Source organism: Tachysurus fulvidraco, chromosome 5 (assembly GCF_022655615.1).
Source record: "Tachysurus fulvidraco isolate hzauxx_2018 chromosome 5, HZAU_PFXX_2.0, whole genome shotgun sequence".
NCBI lineage: Eukaryota > Metazoa > Chordata > Actinopteri > Siluriformes > Bagridae > Tachysurus > Tachysurus fulvidraco.
The window spans coordinates 12,108,076-12,132,000 of record NC_062522.1 but is presented as its reverse complement, the minus strand read 5'-3'; the positions used below and the strand labels follow the sequence as shown (position 1 = coordinate 12,132,000).

Here is a 23,925-nt window from a genome sequence, read left to right as displayed (position 1 = left end):
TACAATTATACATTTTGTAAATAATGTATGCTTATTTTGATACATTCTAAACAAAAAAAATAAAAGATCATTACTATACGATCGGTTTATTTTTGTTGTTGTTGTTGATGTTTGTCACAGATTTTACTTGAGTACATTATCTGTGATGTAACTTTTACAAGTAACAGCAAACAAATGTGTAGGCTACTCGTAAATTTATTAAAACAAAAGATTTTACAAAGAACAATAATATGAGGTTTCAACAGAACATGTGTACAGGGTGAAGTGCTGAGATTTGTTTGTAAAGCAAATGGTTAATGGATATATCAGCAATGTGAACTCTCCTCATCTGTTCTAGGAATTCAGTTCATAAACAGAACCGTGTGTTTATACTCAAAACGCTGGTTAGGAGTTGTGATGTATTGTTTATCATCCTAGTTGCCTCAAACCATGACTTTAATGTTAAATACTTTCATTACAAAACATGATCCTCAGTGAGGCTGCTCTTATTAGTGGCATCAGCGTCTGTTCAGAAATATGTTTTTCCAAAGCCTACCGTTAGGTACAGTTTTACATTATATACAAATATCATCACTTTCCCACAGACTGCTTCTCTTATCTTTTACTTCTGCTTTAAGGCTGCGAGCACAGACCATAAGGAACGACTCACATATGAGTTAATTATATTTATGAGATCTGTAATTTAAGTGACATACATGGGCACTGAAGGTTGCATGATGGTATCCATCCCCTGTGCATCACTTTTGTGCTCCGCCATGTTCCACAACAGTTTCAAAATATAAATGCGGCATTGATTCTGCGCTCTTAACTCACAGGCATAAATACTGCTCTGATAAATATGGATAGAAGTCGTTGAAAGTGTACTGCAGAGCGAATGAATTAGGAAAATAAATTAAACAAGACAAATGAAAAACTGAGCATTTCAAAGTTGAGTCCTTTATCTCACCGCAGGCTCTGCCTTCGAGTTCCTTGCATTAAAAAAAAAAAAAACAGCAGATTAGCGACAGGATTAAGGCTTGACAGACATCCAGACTGAGGCGACAAGTCCAACTTTACACCTAAAGGGTTAGATTTTCTTGACAGGAACAAGAAAAAAATGCCAAAGGCTAAACAGAACGACGGCTTATGTTGAAGACTTATGTTGAAGTCTTGAGTGTCTCCCATCGATGTAATTGGCAATACTGAATGTCAGTACTGTCCCAGGAGACCATTTAGAGAGAGAGAGAGAGAGAGAGAGAGAGAGAGAGAGAGAGAGAGAGATGGGATGAAAGAAAGAAAGACTTTTTGTTCCCTTCTGCACGGTTGTGCTGACTTGTATTAGTCACGGCAGTCTCGCTGCATACAGCCAGAGGGAAGCCTCAGAGCAACAGAGAATCTATGAGGTCTCCAAAGCATCCAGAACCTTCATGATCTGCTGCTTGATGGCTTTAGTGGCATCACCAGCATTCGGGATCAAATACCTGCAGATCAGAAAGTACAGAATGTGTTAAAACTGAACAGATACTTCTACATACTTCACATGAGAGAGTGCACCTTTTAGTGGTGATGTACGTCGTGAATAAAAGAGGATACGAATAAGTCATCGTAAAGGATTTTTAGACTGCTCCTTCAACACATCTGGCAAAAACCCAGTCAAAACATGCAAATCCACACACTGTGTCCTAACACACTATAAACTTACTTCTATCTGACCTGTGCATCTTTCATATTCTTATCCAGATATCTCTCTCAGTGGAGGGTCTGTGACTGGCTCAACTTAACGCTTTTGCTCTTAATGTAGCGTAACGTGATGAGGTCAGATCGGACAAGGATCGTAGTGTCTACTGACTACAATCTCCCTACTATCTTATTTTATACAACCATAAAACCTCCCCATTGTTCATAAGACATTTTATACAGATGTGCACCAGAGTACGTGCAATCATTAATAATTAGCAATAGCATTTTTTATTCAACCAACCAATCATAAACACTACGGTTCAGTCCTACTCTGTTGCTTTCTACTGTCTCACAAGACAATTTTTCTCTGGTAAACTTTCACCCAGAACAAAATGGTGGGTTTCAAATCCTGTGTCCTTTCACCCTTCACTGAATTACTTTCACCATTAGATGAATTTTGCTTGTGTTTAGGTTTCAGGTGCCTCCATTATAACTGTAGCAAGAGAAAACTCATACATGTAAACAGCTAAATCATAGACATGGGCACCTGTGGAGCAATTACAGGCCTGTTATAAGACAGAAAGGCATTTTACTACTAGCAAAGCACTCACGCAAGCGTAAAATGACCATAGCCACAATATACACCAGGGATGTCCAATATTACCCCCAAAGAGCTGCTGTGGGTTTCATTGCCATCAAGCAGAAGCTACACCCGAGTCTACTGAAAGCCACAGATGATCACGTGCGATTGGAATGAAAAGCTGCACCAACATCGGCCCTTTGATTAAGGCTACAGACTGTAGCTAAAGCTTCAGTTCGACAAACATTACAGTGCTGAACTACAGTAACATTAACAAGACTTATTAATAATGTCATGCTGCACCACACTGGACAAATGACACTTGAACAAAAAAAAGTGGCCTGTAAATTAATTTTCTACTCCACAACTTCTTTTATCATGAACTGTTTGTGTAAATACCGTTCAACAGCCATAATTTCCACTCCTGCAGAGTTGTTGTTGCCAAACTTGAAGGTGATCAGCTCAGGATGTTTCTTTTTCGAGGTGATCTTCACCACAGAGCTTAAAGCCTGTCTGGACTGGATGTAGGCGAATCCTTTCCGTGAGGCGATCTCCCTCAGGCAGTACATGTGTGTCGCTGTGATCAGCAGGTGGCTGAGAAAAACCCAAACAAAACGCTTACAGCCAATATGACTGCTAAGTGTCGCATATACTGATGTGTTTCAAATTATTGGCACCCTTGCTGGGGGGGAGGCTTGGTAGTTCAAAAACCAACAACCTTTTTGATTTGATTATTTCTAAAAGGAGCACACACTCCTGCTGTCACATTTATCATTACATCTGTGTTTATTAACTAAAGACTAAAAGGATGTGTTCAGTGACTGAAGCCAATGTAAAACAATGTAAATTTCTACTTTGTCATCTGAATTGTTTTCAACAGAAGTAAGAGTGGTATTGTGTCATTTGATTTTGATTCTTCTGTAACAATTGTGATTATGAGAAATACACCCTGGATGGTACTAGAGTTCATTACAGAGCACCATGGACACACATTTACACCCAGAGCAATCCACCTAGTGGCCTGTTTTTTTTTTTTTTGAAGATAGAGGAAACTGGTAGAACAATAACCCAAGTTCAGGAGTGAAGTGGGACCATGGAGCTATGCGACAAAGCTCCAGGATCTTTAGGCAGAAGATCTCATTCTGAGGAAGGTCTCACCTGGGGAACATGTGTCCAGTCTCTTTCACCTCATTACATGGGAAGTGATGCTTCACATCTGGCTTGTTAATCCATGTCTGTATGTTCACTATCTCTTTGCGGTCATCATCCGATATTGAAGAGCTGTCAATCTCATCTGAAAAGAGGCAAAGAGGACAATGAAGATGAAGAAGACTCACGGAGTCAAATCATGGCTCACGGACTAACATCTTAACAGATGCTTCCTTCTTCATCTCCTTGCACAACACCCACCTGTGTCGTATTCCTCCTCATCGCCGATGCTGAAGACGGGTTTCACGCCCCTGTAGGGTTTACCCACTCTGTCACTACTGCTCACATGCCTGTGGTAAAAACCAAAATGATTAAACCAAACGTGTACACAAACACAAACACATGCACACACCCTGGAGCTACAAATTAAAAGCACATCATCAAATTTAGCGGTTGCACCCATTTCCAAATGTCAGCAGCACAAAACCTTATCTAGGATTGTAAAAGATAAGTAATGTTAGTTGGAAGGTTAAAAAAAAAAAAAAAAAACAGCAATATCGGAGATGATAACCAAAGCGTGCAGGAGACAGACAGGACAGAACACGTCTGTTTTAACAGATCGCAGCTAAAAATGTTCACTCCGTCCCAAAAGGGTTAAAAACACATGAGCACCCCACAGCTCTGGTCATCATCCGGTCAGTGACATTGTCAGAGATGAAGAATGCTTGAAAACTCTGTGAATGGGACACACTGTAGGAGCCTCTTGCATTAAACACACACAGACAGACAAGAGCCACACTGACAGGGTGATGCTTCAGAATGCGTCCTGGTAAACAAAAACGTGTCCAATCTTTAACATCTACTTCACAAAACAAGGAAAATCTCCATATAAACGAGAGGAAGAAAAATGTAAGAAACCTTGGGAAGAAATGCCTCCAGGTAGAAAGAGGTCAAACAACAGGAGAGCAACTACAGACACAAGTAACCAGCACTGCACAGTGAAGGAAGAATAAAGTCCACTATCATAAACCAGACCTGGACAAAAACATAAAAATGACTACTGCTAGAGAAGAAATCTACATTAATAGATGAAGATGAGTGTTAGTCTGCTACAGTGCATGCGCAAGTAAGCAAGGCTTGAACTTTGCCCTTTGCCCCTCAGAGGTATGTAAGGCAGGGCAGGGCCACCCTGCATGGGCATTTCAATGGCAGTGGGGCACTCATGAGGGCAGACAGACAGGAACAGGCTCTTACCGATCAGGCATCCCCTTCTCGGGCCAGGGCAGAGTGAAAGACAGTCTAGTGTGGAATAACAGAGGTACGAGTGAAGAGGAAGTGAATTAACAGAGATGATTACGCATTAACAGCACAGATGATTACTGATTCATACAAGAACATGATTTGAAATCAGTTTATTAAACTGTTGGCTTGCTAAACACAATTAGATTAAATAAAATGAATAAGAAAAATGATTTTCATTTACTGTCTTCTTTTAGTTAGAAAGAAAGAAAAAAAAAAGACAAAAGCACAACATGGAACGTGTTTAACAAATAACTGGAATGCCCACAATTTAGATCGAACATTCGCCGCATTGATTTAGCAATCTTTAGTCATTCTTGTTAACATGACTATCATACATTGTCTTTAAGTCTCTAGAGCAGGGGGTCTTTAACCTTACTCACAAATAGCCAGTGTGTTTGTAAGATTTCACACAAGCCAATTAGGAGGTAGACTGTATAGTTGATACGAGACCAGGATGAGCTCATTTCCACACAGAAACCATAGGGGACACAAACCTTTGGAGTAAAATAGATCAATCCATGTCTATACACTATACTGACAAAAGTAAGTGAAAGTCTAACCATCATGCTCATGTGTGCATTCTGAGCATCCCATAACAGATTTTGTCTCGTTTCCTGTTATAATAATCCTGTTCCACTCTTGTCGGGAGACACTGATTTCGATTTCGGAGCGTGGTTGTGGAGCTTTGTGTTCATTCAGTAACAAAAACATTAGTGAGCTGGGGCGTTAGTGTCCTCGGTTTGAGGACAAGGCTCTGGTACAAATGAAGTCTTTAGGTCTTTCTTGTGCACATTTATAGATCCAATGATTTATACACATTTATTAAAAACTTGTCAATTAAAATATATGAAATATTATAATACATAAAATAACAACAGACATGATGTTAACAGTTTAGAATGACGTGTTCAGGGCTACTTTAAGGCGCTGTGATTTCTCACCTGTCCACTGGAGTTGAGGTGTTTTCAATGAAGCTGATCACCTTCTCTTTCACATTAACTGATTTGGATTTGAGTGCAAAGGTCATTTTGTTGACGAGAGATTTGACGCCTGTGCTGTTCAGCTCCCCCTGTTTGAAAGACAGATTGCATTTAAACAGTTAATACGCTGTAGCGATAGATGCAGAGAAAGAAAGCAAAGTAGCTGACATTACTATCAGATCCACTAGATGGCACTAAAACACTTATTTTGTGATTTTTTTTTTCCTTCTCAAATTAGAAGACTGACAGATAGATTTTAGGGTACTTATGCTCATTAATTTACTCAAGCAGAAGACACAACAGCCTGAAAATTGTACCCATGAGAACAAAACAGAAAATGCACAAGTCTTTTTTACTCATGCACACACACTAAACTCACATCTGCTGAGCTGAGGCTGCTGTGGGATCCTGAAGTGCTGACTATCCAGTGGACATACACGTTGTCTGGCCCTTCCACATTAATGTCTGCCAGGTGCTGCTGCAGTGCTGAACACACAAAAAGAGCGCACACACACACACAGCAGAAAGCCCTTATCAGTGCACACACACAAAGATCTCCATTTACACACTGCAACTAAACGTCTGTGTGATGACACGCTGCATCCACTTACCCATGAATCCACCTTTAGTGATGCTGACATACTCCTGGTTTTTCTAACAAAGAAAAAAGTAATTTTTTTTTTTATATTCCTTTTTTCCATTTTTTAAAGCAGTAAATGACCACAACACTGAAGAGCTCTTCGTAATCATTGTTAAACCTCAGCGTAATGTAATGTAACGGCAGGTAAATGTCTACAGTACAAGAGGAACACTATTGAGAACATACTGGTATAGAAAATAGTACAAAAACTATTAGTGTGTGTAGGGTGTGTATTGTAAGCAATATTCTTTAACCTACACTAAACACTACACTAATTCACATTCTTCACTTTTGCTACAGACCTGCAGGAAGTGAGCGAGCACCATGTTCATGTACATGTCTTCTTCTTCTCGGCCGCTGCCCATAAAGCACAGATGCTCACCGCTGGCCACTGAACCCGTCTCCAGAGACTGCTTTTGTGTCTCCAGCAGAGACTTCACTGACAGAGCGAATTCTGATGGATTGTGCAACATCTGAGGAAGGCAGGGAAATGATGTGAGGTAAGATAGTGTAGCTGGGGCAAAGTATACAGCCTTATAAAGGAGAAGAAGAAAGAATAAAATAGAAGAAAGAAGAAGAAGGAGAAAGAAGAAGGAGAAAGAAGGAAGGAAATAAGAAGGAAGGAAGGAAGGAAGGAAGGAAGGAAGGAAGGAAGGAAGGAAGAAGAAAAACAAGAAAGAAGGAAGAAAGAAGAAGAAAGAAAAAGAAGAAATAAGAAATAAGTAGAAGGAAGAAGCAGAAGAAAAACAAGAAAGTAGGAAGATGACGATCTACATCAAGAAGATGACCGACAAGAAGACAAAAGAGGAGGAGAAGAAGGAAAGTAGGAAAGAACAAGAGAAAGAATAAAGATAAAAGATAGGAGGAGGAGGAGAAGTAGGAAAGTGAAAATAAAAGTAGTAGAGGAGAAGACAAATCCAAATTCTATGATAAACAATGAAAATGTGAAGACATAGTAAGAGAAGGACAACAGTGCGAAGAAAGAAAAAAGATGAGAAAAAGTAAAAAGGTAGGAAGGTGTGAAGCAGGAAGAAAAAGAAGGACAAGAAAATAGAAAAACTATGAAGATGAATCTATAAGATCATGTTACCAGATCAGAATCCAAGTGAAAGGCGGTGGACAAGTGTCCAGCGTTGTACTGCTCTGCTGGCCGACAGTCTACTACAAAAAAGCGCACTCCCTCCTGAGAGCACAAACACACACACACACACACACACACACTTACTGCATCCTACACTGAGACGCACAAGAGTGGAAAGATCTGAGGCTTACTGCAGCAAGATGTCTGACACACTGGAATACGCCAGAATCTGATCTACTCACAGACTGCAGCTGATTGGCCTGCAGGATCTCAGGTACAGACACAGGGAGACATAGCGCCTGACTGAGGTCCATGTCCTCCTCCTTCAGAGCCACTAGACTGCTCCCAAACAGGTTCTGGTTCTCCTGCACACAGACATTCATGTAAATTGACGTCCTTTCTTTTACTGTATTGTGCCCATGTAGCTGCTTGAGTCTTTTTGTAGTGCTCTGTTTTTGTACACTGAAATTAATATTCAAAAAAGTTCTCTACAAGAGCTATTTGTGTAAAATCTATGAAATAGAAGTGCAGTAGGGCCATAATTCTGCTAATGTTGTGTATAACTGACCTTTCGGAGAGAGACGGGTGTCTTGCTTTGGTAATACTGTGCCAGTGAAAACAGATCCTCGATGTCCTCGGCCTCCAACAGGGCAGGTGACTGTTCCAACATTTCTGAACACAGACATATATGCAGTTCAAAACATACAATAAAGCAGACAATAAAGCACTATGCCTTTGAATTAGTATAGTGCATCTGACGATCATTATAAGAGCAGAAATATTTCTAAACAGGATATTCTATTCGTATATAGTTTTGGAAAAAAACAAACAAAAAAACTATTAGATAGATCGATCGATAGATAATCTTGTATCTTCTATAAGAGAACAGAAATTATTTATTTCTACTTTTTTTTTTTCATTCTGGACCACATTACTTTTACTTGTGTACTACTATCTTCATCATGACGGTGTTGCTAAACAAAATATATGCACTATCGATGCAGTGGAACTATTTTCATAACCTTTAAAAGTCTATTTCTAACTGGTCAGATCTCTTCTATAATTCACAGCAGGATGTTTGCCAAACCCTGATGGAATTGGGCAAAACACATGATCAATCCCTAACTGTTTGGTACCTGAACTTCTTTGATGAGCACTTACAGATCCTTGTCCTAATTGCTGCATACAGTGCCATTAGTGACGGGCAAGCCGTGCCTCTCAGGGTATGAAAACACTGCTGGCTATTCCTCACTTTCCCCTGACATTGCAAGGGCACAGCTGAGGCATGAACCACGCAGAGCTCATTTTTAAAATATATGAGTTGTAGCTTCTAAATTGAAATGGAAACCTAAATCTACACTGAGTTAAGTATAGAGATAGGAATATAGGACAAGAAATTGTCAAAAAGATGACAAGAAACTGCATAATGTGCAAAGATAATACACATATTCAGCTGAGAATACTGAATGTTTAATGTTTGTGTACTCAACGCTTGATGAGAGATGACACTCCAGTGACACATTACATGTGTTTGACATCATCTGCCATCATCTGGGAATAAATAAAACGCTAGTGTTCCATTTGAGACAAAACTCAGAGGGACGCTAAAGTACACAGTGCATAGTATAAGTGCACAGTGTATTGTACGTCATTTGGGATGCAGCTATTGTTCAAACATTAAAGCATGGTCATGAAGTGAATATTATTAGACCATCAACTCACTTATTAGCTCCTCTTTACTGTCTCCTTCTTGGGAAACAATCATGTCTCTAGATAAAAAAGGGAAACAAAAAAAATGTTTACACAACGACACAGAATCCATATAATGTATTGAAATAAACGCAAATTAAAAAACTGCAGAGTGAAGAAACAAGTACTTGGCATTGACAAGAATGACAAGCATAAAAAAGAAGACGAGGAAGGGGTCAGCCTGCTGGAAGTAGATGTGCCACAAGGCCTGAGTGACCTCAGGATTACAGTGGCTAGAGAACAGACTGCCCAGCTGTAGAGACACACAGACAAACATGGAACTTAGAGGTCAATATGCTTCATACAACATTTCACATATTACAATTTATTTATAGATTAGCCAATGTGAGTAAATAAATATACTGACCCAGTTTATAGCGTACGAGTCCGGTGTGATCTTTTTGGTATCGAGGAATGAGCAGAGTTCAGGCTCGTGGTACTGCAGCAGTAGTCTGTACAGGTGGAATGGTCGTCCCTTCGGCACACATTCCCTACAGAGAGAAGTGCACTCGATAAGGGAAGTGTAAATGGAGCACGGCCGTCGTCATAGATATACGTCAAAGATATACCTGCTGCTGTTCATTCTTTTACTGCACAAAATATTGTTTGAACATTCAGTATTTACACCGGTCGGTCGGCGCTGTTTCTGTTACTGTTTATTGTCTTTTGTGTATTGCATTTTTTGTACTTTTTGTATTGTCTTGTAACTTAATGTTTGCACTGTTTTTTGTCCTGCACTGTCTTTTGTCCTGCACTGTCTTGCTTGTCTTGTCCTGCACTGTTTGCACCAGGTTGCACAGTTGCACTTTATGTCGCTAAGACTACTTACATGTCCTTAGCCCTGTCTTTGTTTTATGTAGCACCTTGATCCTGGAGAAACGTTGTCTCATTTCACTGTGTACTGCAACAGCTATATATGGTTGAAATGACAATAAAAAGCTTCTTGACTTGACTCTTGACTTGAACGCTGGTTTGTCTTTCTGACAAAGCTAAGTAGATTCGCAGGACAGATTTTGGCAACTTAAAGTGAACAGTTTGCATGGGTTTAACCTAAAATCCTAAACACCATACATACCTGGGAATGTACTTATTCATAATGGCGTAGAAGCAGTTGTAGAGGTCGCTGCGGGCTAACTGGAGGCCCAGCAGGGGTTTGAGCAGGTTGGGCCAGCAGAGGTCAGCTGTGAACGTCACATTTCGTGACTTACAATAGAAAGTGATCACCGCCTCCACGTCCCCCACCAGGTCCCGGCCGTCCTCTGCAGGAAGCCCCAGCTGATCTAAACACACAAAGGTCACGGGTCAAGATCTCATGCATGGAAATTCTTTGAGACACCAAACAGACACAATGGTCCTTTACTGCCTTTTGTGTGCATGTAAGTGTGTGCGTATGTGTATCAATGTCATTTTGAACCTGGGACTTGCTATTTTTGTAATTTTTGTTTTTCTGGGTCAGCCAGATGCAGTGTTGCATGGATGAAGGCTTTACACACTGACTCTTATTTCCATTCTGGTATTATTTTACTTACAACGCTCTAACCTCCAAATAACTGTCGGATATTACAGCATAGAAAATGCTAAAATAATCCTAAATACATTTTAGGATCGTGTGCAAATAAATGTCCACAATTCCACAATCTGTGCTAAAAATGACTAACAATCACATGTGTAGGAATTCAAACAAATAAATCACAAATTATTCTAAAATGCTTTCAATTTCCTTTTTAATGTAACAGATGAAGCCACTTAAACACAACAGTAAAAACACTCAGTCTAGATGATTAACACTTGCTATATAAATGTGAATTAATTACGCACTGATATTTAAATGTGACAAATTTAAATCAAAAACAAATATCCTGAGAGGAAACATGATGCGTGTGTCAGTCAGCATGAATTGTAATTCATGAACAAATCAAGATATAAATATATAAAGATGAAGTGATAGCGTTTATTCACCAATGAGCTGCTGGCTTCGGTTGTGTATGAGGGTCTGTTCTGGTAAATCCAAAGCCCCGTCCCATGAGGACAAACTGTCTCCTTTTCCTGCCACATTTAGAGCAATCTGAAACACGGGGAAAGCAAAATCATATGGCATCAATCTGGAGGGCAAAGAGGGAGGACAGGATAAAGTGACAGGAGAAGAAAAAGAGAAATGTGGCAAGCTGCATTAGAAGGAGCCTGCTGATCCCAGTACATCTCTTCTCTGCCCACAGTGACCATCTCAGGTTTCACTAATGAGCGTGGGATCAATAAGGCAGCTCTCAGTGTCCTTCGGGGAGCAGCTGGAGCCGCTGTTAAGATCTCTCACAGAGATTTTGCACACGGTGTTCACCTGCTCATGCTCTTACCATGCTCATATACATTACTCATACATTTGATTTCTTTTACACAAGCTGTCTGTAATAGCTGGCAGTACTGGGACCAGACACACCATTAGCAGTTCATAAGATCAGTGCAGCATACAGACACACTTACACAGGCATGTGCGCACACACACACACACACACACACACACACACACACACACACACACACTGATAGATAGCGAGATATACGCATTTGGACAAAATTGTTGGTACCCTTCAGTCAATGAAAGAAAAACAATGGTCACAGAAAAAACTTTAATCTGACAAAAGTAATAATAAATAAAAATTCTATGAATGTTAACCAATGAAAGACAGACATTGCTTTTCAACCATGCTTCAACAGAATTATTTAAAAAACTAAACTCATGGAACAGGCCTAGACAAAAATGATGGTACCCCTAACTTAATATTTTGTTGCACAACCTTTTGAGACAATCACTGCAATTAGACAATTCCTGTAACTGTTAATGAGACTTCTGCACCTCTCAGCAGGTATTTTGGCCCACTCCTCATGAGCAAACTGCTCCAGTTGTTTCTGGTTTAAAGGGTGTCTTTTCCAGACGCATGTTTCAGCTCCTTCCAAAGATGCTCAATAGAATTGAGGTCAGGGCTCATAGAAGGCCACTTTAGAATAGTCCAAGGTTTTCCTCTTAGCCATTCTTGAGTGTTTTTAGCTGTGTGTTTCGGGACATTGTCCTGTTGCAAGACTCATGACCTGCGACGGAGACCAAGCTTTCTGACACTGGCCAGCATATTTCTCTCTAGAATCCCTTGATAGTCTTCAGATTTCATTGTACCCTGCACAGATTCAAGACACCCTGTGCCAGATGCAGCAAAGCAGCCCCAGAACATAACAGAGCCTCCTCCATGTTTCACAGTAGGGACAGTGTTCTTTTCTTATTATGCTTCATTTTTCCATCTGTGAACATAGAGCTGATGTGCCTTGGCAAAAAGTTCCATTTTTGTCTCATCTGTCCATAGGACATTCTCCCAAAAGCTTTGTGGCTTGTCAACATGTAGTTTAGCATATTCCAATCTAGCTTTTTTTATGATTTGTTGTCTGACTTTCATTGGTTAACATTAATAGAATTTTTATATTATTATTACTTTTGTCAGATTAAAGTTTTTACTGTGACCATTGTGAGTTTTTCTTTCATTGACCGAAGGGTACCAACAATTTTGTCCACGTGTGTAGACAGACAGATAGACTGATACACTGATAGACAGACAGATATACAGATACAGACAGACAGAGACAAACAGACAGACACAGACAGATATAGACAGACCATCCAAAGCTTTGCTCTCTGAGCAGGTGGCAGGTTTTGGACTTGAATGACGCCATCCTTCTCAGCATCCAGATCTCCACCTACAGAGTCACGAGCGTCAGCTAGGTCATCATCCCTGCAACATACACACACTATTAGAAAAAGGTGTATGTGCATCAGTGCTAAAGTTTTTTTTTAAATAAGAACTAGTGATATTCATAAGATCATCTCAATAAACAAATCTTAGACAACTCAATAATCAGGTTTACAGGATGAAGGAGTCGTTCATACTATCGCTTCGGAATTACGCCTACATCGATCTTTTCTGTTATGTTGCTCAGAAATTGTAAAAGTTACATTCACTAAAGATATTTGTGAACATTTTTCTCTCTTTGTTAAATTTGGTGTTATTTTTCACATATGTAAAAAGAAATACACATTTAAAAAAGAAAAATCCGCCACATTAGGTTTTCCACAGTGTTCCTGTTTTGTTTAATGTTCAATTGTGATAAATATCCTGTGTCAGAGAAATTACTTTAAGTATCATGCTATAGTATATTTCTCGTATCACCAACCCTTTAAACCACACTGTGTAAGTAAACTGTCAGTTTCACCAACCATAACCAAAACGGTTTGTCACCTTAAAAAGTGAGTAATTACATTAAACACACATATGGAGTTAAAAGGTATTTTATACTTTTACGTCTTTCTGTGAAAAATATCCTAATGAGCGGTCAAATAAATAGCAGACATCAGATATCACCTGCGATCCTTAGAAGCTGACATCATAGACCTTTAGGATATTTTAGTACAGAATGGAAGAAATCTGGTAAAGAGCAATGCTGTAAACTCAGAGATAGTGCTCCACAGGACACAGACCATCTGAATGTCTGTCCTTTGTTTTATTATTATTATTTATTTAACACTTTTCTAGCCGCATGTTTCAGACTCTTAAAGGCTCTGACATGCTCTGTCACGAAGAAAGGAAAGCTTCATATGTCAAAACGTGTGTTTTTTTGACAGACAAAAGAATAAACAATTAGACTAAACAATTTCCCATTGTCTGAAAGCAGCTTTACAGAAGTATGGAAACAGAAGAGAGAGAGAGAAAAGTATATTGTATATTTAAAAAATTAATATTAATAATAAGAAAAAATAAGGATAAAAATAAATAAATGAATATATACGATTAAAGTTCTAAATTTAATCTAAACTTAAAATTTATTATACTATATATATCTACCCCTATTCCTAATGAGAAAGCCGGAGGCAACGGCGGCAAGAAAGAAACCTCGAGTGGAACCAGACTCATTTGGGTGATACTCTACATTAAATAGTGCAAATGTAAATAATGTCATTATAGTCACTACTCACAAAAATATTTTTACATAATCTCGTCTTTAAAGATAACTAAGGAGTTTGGTTGTTTCAAGGCACCTAAATGCTCCAAGTATATATTATTTAACGAGAAAAAAACAAAATGTAAATACATTTTGATGATAAGGCCCAGGAAAATGTCTGCGTTTAGTCACCTGCTATTTGGGTCAGTCATGTGCAAATGCTAGAAATCTGAATTGTGAGACTAGCTAGAATTGGGTAGGCACTTATTCTACCAGTCTGTAGCAAGAGAGTTTTCTCTCACACGGTCACTGGCGCAAATACAGACAGGGTCACACACGCTGTCAGACTGACGGACACACGCACTACCTTGCTGTGTTGTTCCAGATAGAGGTTGCTTAAATCTGTGTTTTTATTTAGCAACAAAATCAGACATCAGAGGACAACAGAGAACGATTCAGACTTCTGTAAGGATTATTGGTGCTCTGTGTACTGGAAGCGTATGACACTAAAGCAAATTCCTTGTACTTGCAAACATACTTGACAATAAAGCTCTTTCTGATTCTGATTCTGATGAGTGCTCTTCAGTGACTGAGGTTAGTGGAGTTTAAATGGCACCTGAACAGCTTGAGATCAGAGACCTACTCAAGCTAAAAGATCAAACAAGGACTCATGCAATCCCCACAAGAAAACAGGCCTCCATCAAAGTGTGACAAATGTGGTTTACTTAATGTGTACAGAGCAAAAATGTCTGACGTGCAAATGTGAATGCAATTAATCATCAGAACAGCCTTAGGAAAATAGTCTAAAAATGGCCGAGACAAAAAAAAACGACGTGTGGGAGAGACGCCAGCGGCTTACAAAAAGCTAGCGGTTACGGACAAAAAAAAAAGCAAATCTTATAAAAGTCAGACAGGATGAGCATGGCTTCTGTCTTTGTGTATGCAAGCGCTGTGTGAATGTCTGCATGACACAATAACACAAGGTCTAATTCTGAGCAGCGAATAAAGAGATTAACTGGATACAGTTAGCGATGTAAAGTCTGCAGTTGGGTCATGATTCTCCAGGTTAATAAATCAACACTGACTCTGACTCGCCATTCAACCAGTTTCATTTAGTATGGAATGAAAAAAAAAACCCCACCCATTTAGCCACATCACAATGAGAGGCACGACCTAGAATATGCCAAAGCAAAACAAAAAAATATTTTCTATAACCTAACAAATTCAAAAAGTATAAAAATTCGGCAGAAAAGTGAAACAGAAAACGTAAGATATAAATAAATCATTAGGGTTTTAGGCAGAGTAAGAATACACACATGCATGTAAGAAGTGCATTTACAAAACAGTGCTCATGGGTCACATAGCAATTATTCTCAGTCTTAGACATTTTTCCCCAAAGGCCTCAGAGCATCTAATGATTTTGTAGTTTTCTGGCCACAAGATTCAGGACCATGAACGTTGCATTCATGTTTCATGAGCACTCGTGACAACAACAAATAACATAAATAAGTACATAAATATACGGTATGAGAAATTCACAGCAGTCACCAGTTTCTACACTCCGATTCTTTCGTTTGGTTCCTCTCAACACTGGTTCTGATCACATATGTTGTACATAATGTATGTTGCTGTATAGTACATGTGGTCCAGCTCGGTTACCTGTGCAATAAAAATTAACACAATTTTTGGTTGGAGCTCAGGGTATAAAGTGAGTTCTGAATGTTGTTGTATCACAAAAACCAAAAAAGTTACAAATTCCCTATTTAAAAAAGAAGGTAAAAGGAAACCAGTACTGCGATTAGATATTGTCTCTCATCATGGCTTAGGTTCATATGTGCTATTACAGGCTGTGTATTTCAGTCAGTTTGTAGCATGTACTGAACTTGAATACAGTTTTCTACTGGTGTAACAGGCTACAGGAGTAGAACTAGCTACTGGGTTGTTGGGTAAAAAAAAAATCACTTATAGTCTAGTGGTCCTTCTCCAATCCTGTAATTTAGTGCCACTGTGAGTATCGAGAAGCCAATAAAATAAAAAAAAAGCATTTTGGACAGTTCCAAGATTTCTTGGGATGTTACAGAAGACAGGGTGATATTTAGAAATCACTCTTTCATATAGTATGATTTCCTTTCAGAACCTCACAAAAGACAAATAGAGATATTAATAAATCACAACTAATACATATAACAAATAAAGATGTACACAAGCAGACAGTCTCAGGGTTGAGATGATTTGCCATCTGCCAGATAGCCGCTGAGATAAACACAACTCTGCGAACAAAGCGCCGCCTTCCCACACACCTTCTGGCTCTACGTCATACACAAACATACAGACTCTCTCCTTCTGTTGTGAAAACAATCCCCATCACTTACAGTCACCAAACTGGTTCCACCATCATAGCGTGGATGAAAGATGGCAAAATAGATGCTATTGTGGGTTTCTGACGGCAGAGATGTTGTTGACTGATGGAGCAACAGTAGAAAGTCAGCATTTTTTACCTAGATTCAAAGCTAGAGCACAGCAGACACGTTCAGAAAAGGTTGCTTTGGTATCTGTGTTTCTTCTCGTGTCTGAAGAGCACAAGTGTGAGTACACAGTGACGACACAGTGATCTTGTCGAGCGTGGATGTGCTGTGAATCCAGACAGGACGAAGCATGCGTGTGAACTATTAATGGATGTTTTAGAATAAAAAAAAAAATTATTCACACAAAAGCTGCCACAATGGTTCATATATAACAATTAACTGTCTCATAATTGTTGCTCCAAAATTGAAAACACAGTTGGATAGAATAACTTTGTATTTTGTAGTTTTACAATTTCATTTCACTGGAACTCGGTAATACATAAGGCGTGGTTTGTCAAAGTTAGTGCAGAAGAAATCAAGTGGTGGTGCACAGAGCCCTGACCTCAACCCCACTGAACAGCTGTGGAAGGAACTGGAACACCAATGGTGCTCCATTACTACCTGACTCACTAAAGCTCGGGGATGAACGAGCCAAAATCCCCACAACCACCCTCCAAAATCTAGTGGAAAGCCTTCCTAGATGAGTAAGGATTATTGTAACAACAAAAAAGGGAATAAATCTGGAATGTTAAAAAAAAAAAAAACTATAATGGATTGTGGCCACTTGCATCTGAGCAGCTTAATGCCTCTAATAAGTCAATTTAAACAGCCAGATGAGCCTCGCTGGGAAGTGTAGTCAGGCAAACATGTAAAACAAACAGTTTCCTGAGGAAAGAAGACTCACATGTGCTGTTTCCAAAAAGCCTCCTTATTGTGTTTCTCTCTGTGACTCCAGCTGTGATACCATTCCATATTAGTTAGTTAAACAGTGCTTTAATCAATGTGCAAGAAAAACTCTGAGAGGAAGTCATCCTTTTTAATAGTGACACCAGACAATAGGATATGTAATCAATTCCCTTCTACAATTGTATACAATTTTTAAGCATTGAAATTCTTAGGTACAAGTCTACAGTATCTGACTGATATTGTCCATTTAAAGGGCACAATTTGGGCATCAAATGTTTTTTTTTTGGAAGTTCGATCTATCGAATACACACTTTAATATAAACTAAATAGAAGGTAAGGTACTGAACACTGTCTGGTCATGAAGATGAACTAATATATAGAACTACATACAGATGATAAGTCTCTTGCACTGTAGATGTATGTGGGTGAGCAGGAGGAAATTTACGTGTCATTAACTATTAGACTAAACAGGATGCATGCGGAAAGGCCAATCGTTAAACACACAAAGAGAAGTGAAAGGTAAGCTGGAATTCTCCATCGGCTTTTTTTTTTAAATAAATGTAACTGTGTAAAGTAAATTTAACCCAATGCATATGACTAAATATTAAATAGCATACCCTAACACCTGACCATCACAGCCTTGTACACACCACACTGATCATCCCATTCCACATGTTGTCTTCTTTTGCTACTATAATAAACTCCAATCTTCTCAGAAGTCTTTCGACTAGATGTTGGAGTGGGGCTTTGGGGATTTGTGTTCATTTATCTACAAGAGCATTACTGAACTCAGGCACTGATGGCAGGTGAGGAGGTCTGGAGTGCAGTCAGTGTTTTAGTTCATCTCAGAAGTGTTGAGGTCAGGGCTCAGTGTAGAACACTTGAGCTCTTCCGCACCAAACTTGGCAAAGGTCTTCATGGAACGTGCTTTGCACGGTCATGTTGAAGCACGTTTTGGCCTCTTGGTCAGACTACAATATACAGTGACATCTTTTACAGTTGTCTGCTTCCAACTTTTTAGTTTAGTGTGTTTAGTTTTAAAGTTTAAAGTTTAAAGAAGGCCCATGAGCACAGCTTTAACAATGCCTGCAAAATGTTGGCTTTATTATGTACACAATGCATTATGTAGCATATGAGCACAGGTCTAAGCAGTAATGTTTGAACCCTCTTATCAAAAACAATATTTTTTAATATATGGTAATGAACATTATTATTCACTGGATGAGAGGGTATGAGATGACTAAGGAAACACAATGGGAAACACAAATTTCTGACAGAAATTTCATCATGGATGACTGCTCATCAGTTAAAGCTCAATCCTAGCAAAACTGAACTGCTGTTCATCCCAGGTGATTCATCCCCAGGTCACGATCTTGCTATATCCTTGCACAACGATCTGATCTCCCCTTCAGCCACAGCTCGCAACCTTGGGGTAACCATGGACAATCAACTGTCCTTTTCCTCTCATGTTGCAAATGTGACTCGCTCATGTCGGTTTCTTCTCTACAACATTAGAAGGATTCGGCCATTTTTGTCCACACAGACTGCCCAGGTACTTGTTCAGTCTCTTGTCATTTCTAGACTGGATTACTGCAATGCACTGCTGGAAGGTCTACCTATGAACGCAATCCATCCATCCATCCATCCATCCATTTTCTACCGCAATCCGTGCTCTGCAAATGATCCAAAATGCAGCTGCCCGGCTTGTTTTCAACCTGCCAAAGTTCTCGCATACCACCCCGCTGCTGCAATCCCTCCACTGGCTTCCGGTAGCTGCACGCATCCGGTTCAAAACACTGATGCTGGCCTACAAAGCCAAAGATGGACCAGCTCCCTCTTACCTCAAAGCTCTCATCATTCCTCGCACTGCACCCCGTAACCTCCGATCTACCAGCACTGCTCGACTGGTTCCACCATCTCTCAGGGTAAGAGGCAAGTATACTACAAGACTCTTCTCTGCACTGGCACCAAGGTGGTGGAATGAACTTCCCATAGAGGTCCAGACAGCCGAGTCACTGGCTATTTTCAAGCGGCGGTTGAAGACCTACTTATTCAGGAAGCACTTCAACTAGCACTTCTTTCCTTATCCTTTGCATTTAAAAAAAAAAAACCTTTGACACTTTTTCATTGTAACTTTGAACAAATGTTTTAAACTCATGGTATCTTAAGTATGTAACCTAGTGAACCAGCATTAATGTATTCAATGTTAGAGATTTAAGCACTTATGTACGTCGCTCTGGATAAGGGCGTCTGCCAAATGCTGTAAATGTAAATGTAAATGTGGCCTCAGGTCCAATCAAATCTGATGACGCCTACCATACAGTGTGTCTATATTCAATTCGATTCAAATTTATTTGTATAGCTCTTTTAACAATGGACATAGTTAAACATAGTGCAAAAAGTTTTGTATTATACAAAGATTATAAAAAAAACTCCCTTAGATGGAAGAGGAAGAAACCTTGAGAGAAGCCAGACACAAGAAAAGGGAACCTTGTCCTCGTTCGGGTGACACTGGAGGGTGTGATGAACCATTTCCTTTCTACAGTCATATATAGTCTGACAATTGTGTATTGATTAGGAGGTTGTTGTCCTCAAAGACCATATCTATAGGAATTTCAAAAGATATCCTGACCCTACATTCACCCAAGAAGTCAAGTGCCAACTGTCAGTCCAGGTTTATGTCCTTTTTTTTAAAATAAAAAAAAAAAGCTTTATAATGCAGTAATATAATGTGTGATGTCATGTAAGAGAGAACTTAGTCCTGTGACTTATGATAAGAAGCAATTAGATAAGGTTTAGTACCTGGTTTTACATATCTAAACCCAAGCTAGCTTTCACAATTCCTGGTAGGTTGCTGTCATGTGAAAAAAGGAAATGAAACCATAAATCTTGAGTTAAAATCTTTTCAATTCTGAGTACTAAATAAGCTTTTATAGTTTATTCAGAGGTGAAAAGACTAGGGACAGCAACTATACAGGATATGTACTGGGTTATCTCACAAAAAATAAAGCTCAGTCAGGTCTAAACTCGAATCGAACGATTCAGATCGAACATTCAGCCCTTTCAGAAGAGGCAAGTTTTTGTGGGTCTGACTATAGAGAATAAATAAGCTTTAAACCAACCCAACTGGAGGCTGGTTTTGCAAAGGTATCTTCTGTTCTATGTGTCAAGATGATGAAGTGGGTTTCTGCTGAGGTGTGTACAAAGCAGAACTATTAACCAATCCCTGGAACGAGTCATTTTGTCATATATACCAACCCGTAAGAAAGATATGCTCAAAATCCATCTTAATTACAAAAAAAGGACGAAAAACAGTACAAGTGAAACAGAAACGGTCTGTTCTGTAGATGGTAACGCTGTCGTTCAGCACGTCATTTGACAACATTCCAACCTTTAACCTTTTTTTTTTAGACAGTCAAACTTCCAGCTATAAAGAGACAGAAATTAGATGATAGATGAACAACTTTCGAAAAATCATTCCAATGTATGAATGATATTACTGTCTGGAAAATTACCTGGCTGCACATCTGCACCTTATAAAAAAACTCCCAGCTACAAATAAAACATAATATGATGATAATGTATACAGACAGCTTCTTCTTGACTGTTGACAATGTACAACAAAGAGCTCCTGGGCTTGTATTCAGCAGAACAGGAAAAGGAAAACAAGGATCTTCGGTACAGAGATCAGCACTTCCCAAAGTTTGGCCAACAAAAATGCCAATGCTCAGATCTCAGCTACGCACTGATCTTATACTTACAATTAGCAGAAAAAACACAGCAATGAAGCACTGAGTTATTCATTCTTTCACAGGTGTGGCTCCTGACTGAGTGGAATGAAAGTTTGCGGGATCATTGTAGCTTTTCTCAATAGTCATGAGGTGATGGACAAGAATTTACAAGCATGATTTATGTCGTCACTTAACGTTATGTAACATGTATTATGTTAAGATTCACTGGATCGATTGTGAAAAAGTGCCACGTTAGATCCGATCTTGAGTCTCTGGGTCAGTACTGGATCTAACATGGCACTTTTTCACAATCAATCCAGTGAATTATATGTTACATGACGTTAAGTGAGGACATAAATCATGCTTGTAAATTCTTGTCCATCACCATCATGAATGAATCAGCATAAATGTGGTACTCAACACTACCAATACCAAAATGACTAACCTACTCGATATTAAGCCTGCAAGGGCATTGTGAAACAGGATGAATCTCTGATCATGATGATTTGAAACACGATATATCTGACGCTCTACTTCTAGCTGGAGATCTAATCACTTGGAAACCACACACTTCTGCTGAGGATGGCTTCACACAGAAAACATAAAGAGATGCGATATTACTGTGGATGATAGCTCTTAGAAAACATAAAGATGGCTTTTTTCTGCAATTGATATGAACAGTTTTGCCTAAGTCTCCATCAGTGAAAAGAGAAGAGATAACTGAAAACTTAAATAAATTGAATGGTTCCAAAATTTCACTCTCTGAATAAATAGTAGACCTCTAGTTAAGGTTGTGAGTTGAAATCCCAGGACTGCTAAGCTACCGCTGTTGGACCCTTGAGCAAGGCATTTAACCCTCATCTGCTCAGACGGATAAATGAAATAAATTTAAGTCGCTCTGGATGTGCACTTGTCTATTTGCACAATTGATTCTCTTTGCACTTTTGGTAGATGCCAAACTGCATTTCGTTGTTATGTACCTGTATTATGTAATGACAACAAAGTTGTATCTATGTTCATCATGCATTGGAGAACTGTCTCAGAGAATTAGGATATTTTTGTAAAAAAAATAAAATACATACACACACATATATACATACATACATACATAAATAAATAAAGTGTTTTATTTCTGGAGCAAGTGCTGATGAAGACATTTTATCATTCACCATCGGGCCTTTCATTCATATATAGATATTTTTGTCGAATAAATGACAAATGATATCAAGCAACGTTTTCATTTACGGCATCATTTAGCAGACACTCTTATTGAATTACATTTTTATTTCAATTTATACAACTGAGGGTTGCCCAGCAGTGGCAGCTTGGTGGACCACTGATCTACCACATCCCATTTTCAGGGTTTAAGGTCAATAGAGTTTAAGGTCACGTTTCCAAATGAACAAAAAAGCTAGAAAGTAAAACACAAGACTGTAATCATTGAGAGATAAGAAACAAGACCTTTGACTGGTTGTATTTCTAATTTCCAACCTCATCCTGTTCTGATGCCAGTTTATATTCACACACAATCAGAGGTGGCACCCGGAAATATTTAGCATCTGTTAAAAAAAATACCTACAACCCTTCAAATGATTAAAGCAAATCTAAATATTACAAGAACTGATTAGCTTTGTGGTAACATTTTACACTGGGAGACACACAGCTAAGTGAGATTAAAAACAAACGTTTATCGATCACTTTAAATAGTAACAGACAGCACGACGGATATCTAATTCATCACAATATTCGACTAGTTTTAGTATCATTATGACGTCTAACAGTAAAAGTGACTATTGTTAAAAAACCGACGCGTTCAAAATAAAGCCGTTTTAGTGAGAAATGTATGTCAGACTGAAGCGGCTTAACAATACAATGGCTTTATACCAAATCACTCGATGTCTCCCTATCCACGCGCACTACGCGAGTGTGACTTAATGCTAGCTTGTACACTTTTTAGTGCACTAGATTTGAAGTAAGCAGCCGTTTGAGATACTACTCGAAGAAGAAGAAGAAAAAAGCCAGGATAGCAGTTTAGCACAAAACAGCTGCTCTTTTTTTTCACACGTTCAGTTCTGCGTAAGGTACCGACTGGTTTTAAGACAAGTAAATGAGCTCCATATATATATATATTTTTTTTTATTAAACTAAAACGTAATAGACGAGATGTCGCTCGCTTACCAGCTGCTTTGGAGCACTTCCTCTACAGCGTCCGCCATTGCTGTGGTGACGTCCACGTCACACAGAGCCGAAAAGTAGCACAGTGGTGTCGTAATAAGCACAGGCGTAGTGTGTTGTTTTCACACTCGTGGCTTTTTTGTTTTCCGCCAGTAACAACAAAAATGAACTAAAATGGTGCAATAAAATATGCTCGTTTAATGAAGGCACGTTTCCCACATAATGTATATTTATGGGATATTTCATATTAAACAGTGATTTAACTTTGATCTGTTATCTGGACTGTAATCTTAATAGGTATGAATGGAATATTATGGAGTAACTGCAGTGTCATTTGTGTAATTAAGGTAAATGGGGTCAATTTTAAGTAAAGTAAAGCACAGTTTCTAGAAAATCTTTCTAGAAAAGATTCAGGGAATCAGACAAAAGTGCAATCAACACAGACAATCCTCCTTCTTGTATGTCTTTGAGAGATGGAAAGTAAGATACAGTAAGATAAGGTATACCTTTATGTGTCCCTCAATGGGGAAATTTCTCTGTTACGGCAGCCAAGAGAAAGAAATGCAAATATATAAAAGAATAGAGACATAATATAATATACAGTATATACACAACCCGATGTACATATTGCACACAGGTAATGCAGGTTTT

The 23,925-nt window shown here is 38.9% G+C and overlaps 1 protein-coding gene across 2 annotated transcripts; it reads right to left on the bottom strand.

Annotated features, from left to right (window-relative positions):
* Positions 1-177: 177 nt before the first annotated feature.
* tbc1d23 (TBC1 domain family, member 23) lies at positions 178-23,432 on the bottom strand. Of its 2 annotated transcripts, XM_027146587.2 has the most exons (19): positions 23,278-23,432; positions 12,799-12,913; positions 11,100-11,205; positions 10,216-10,420; positions 9,508-9,631; positions 9,269-9,393; positions 9,114-9,160; positions 7,960-8,063; positions 7,634-7,756; positions 7,401-7,493; positions 6,613-6,783; positions 6,282-6,324; positions 6,050-6,156; positions 5,632-5,759; positions 4,643-4,687; positions 3,650-3,738; positions 3,398-3,533; positions 2,639-2,833; positions 178-1,460 (listed from the first exon to the last, which is right to left on the bottom strand). In XM_027146587.2, exons 1-19 carry the CDS (start codon positions 23,313-23,315, stop codon positions 1,376-1,378), a joined length of 2,079 nt encoding a protein of 692 aa, XP_027002388.1. In that variant the 5' UTR covers positions 23,316-23,432; the 3' UTR covers positions 178-1,375. The 2 variants fall into 2 exon arrangements, with proteins under 2 accessions (XP_027002388.1, XP_027002389.1); XM_027146588.2 differs by lacking the exon at positions 4,643-4,687.
* Positions 23,433-23,925: the final 493 nt, after the last annotated feature.

Excerpts from the sequence above, each read along its gene's own strand:
- tbc1d23 (XM_027146587.2), bottom strand. The coding sequence starts at position 23,315 with ATGGCGGACGCTGTAGAGGAAGTGCTCCAAAGCAGCTG. Across the intron at positions 9,632-10,215 it reads ATGAATAAGTACATTCCCAG|GGAATGTGTGCCGAAGGGAC; the intron begins GTATGTATGGTG and ends TTCTCTCTGTAG. Across the intron at positions 5,760-6,049 it reads GCAGCCTCAGCTCAGCAGAT|GGGGAGCTGAACAGCACAGG; the intron begins GTGAGTTTAGTG and ends TCTTTCAAACAG.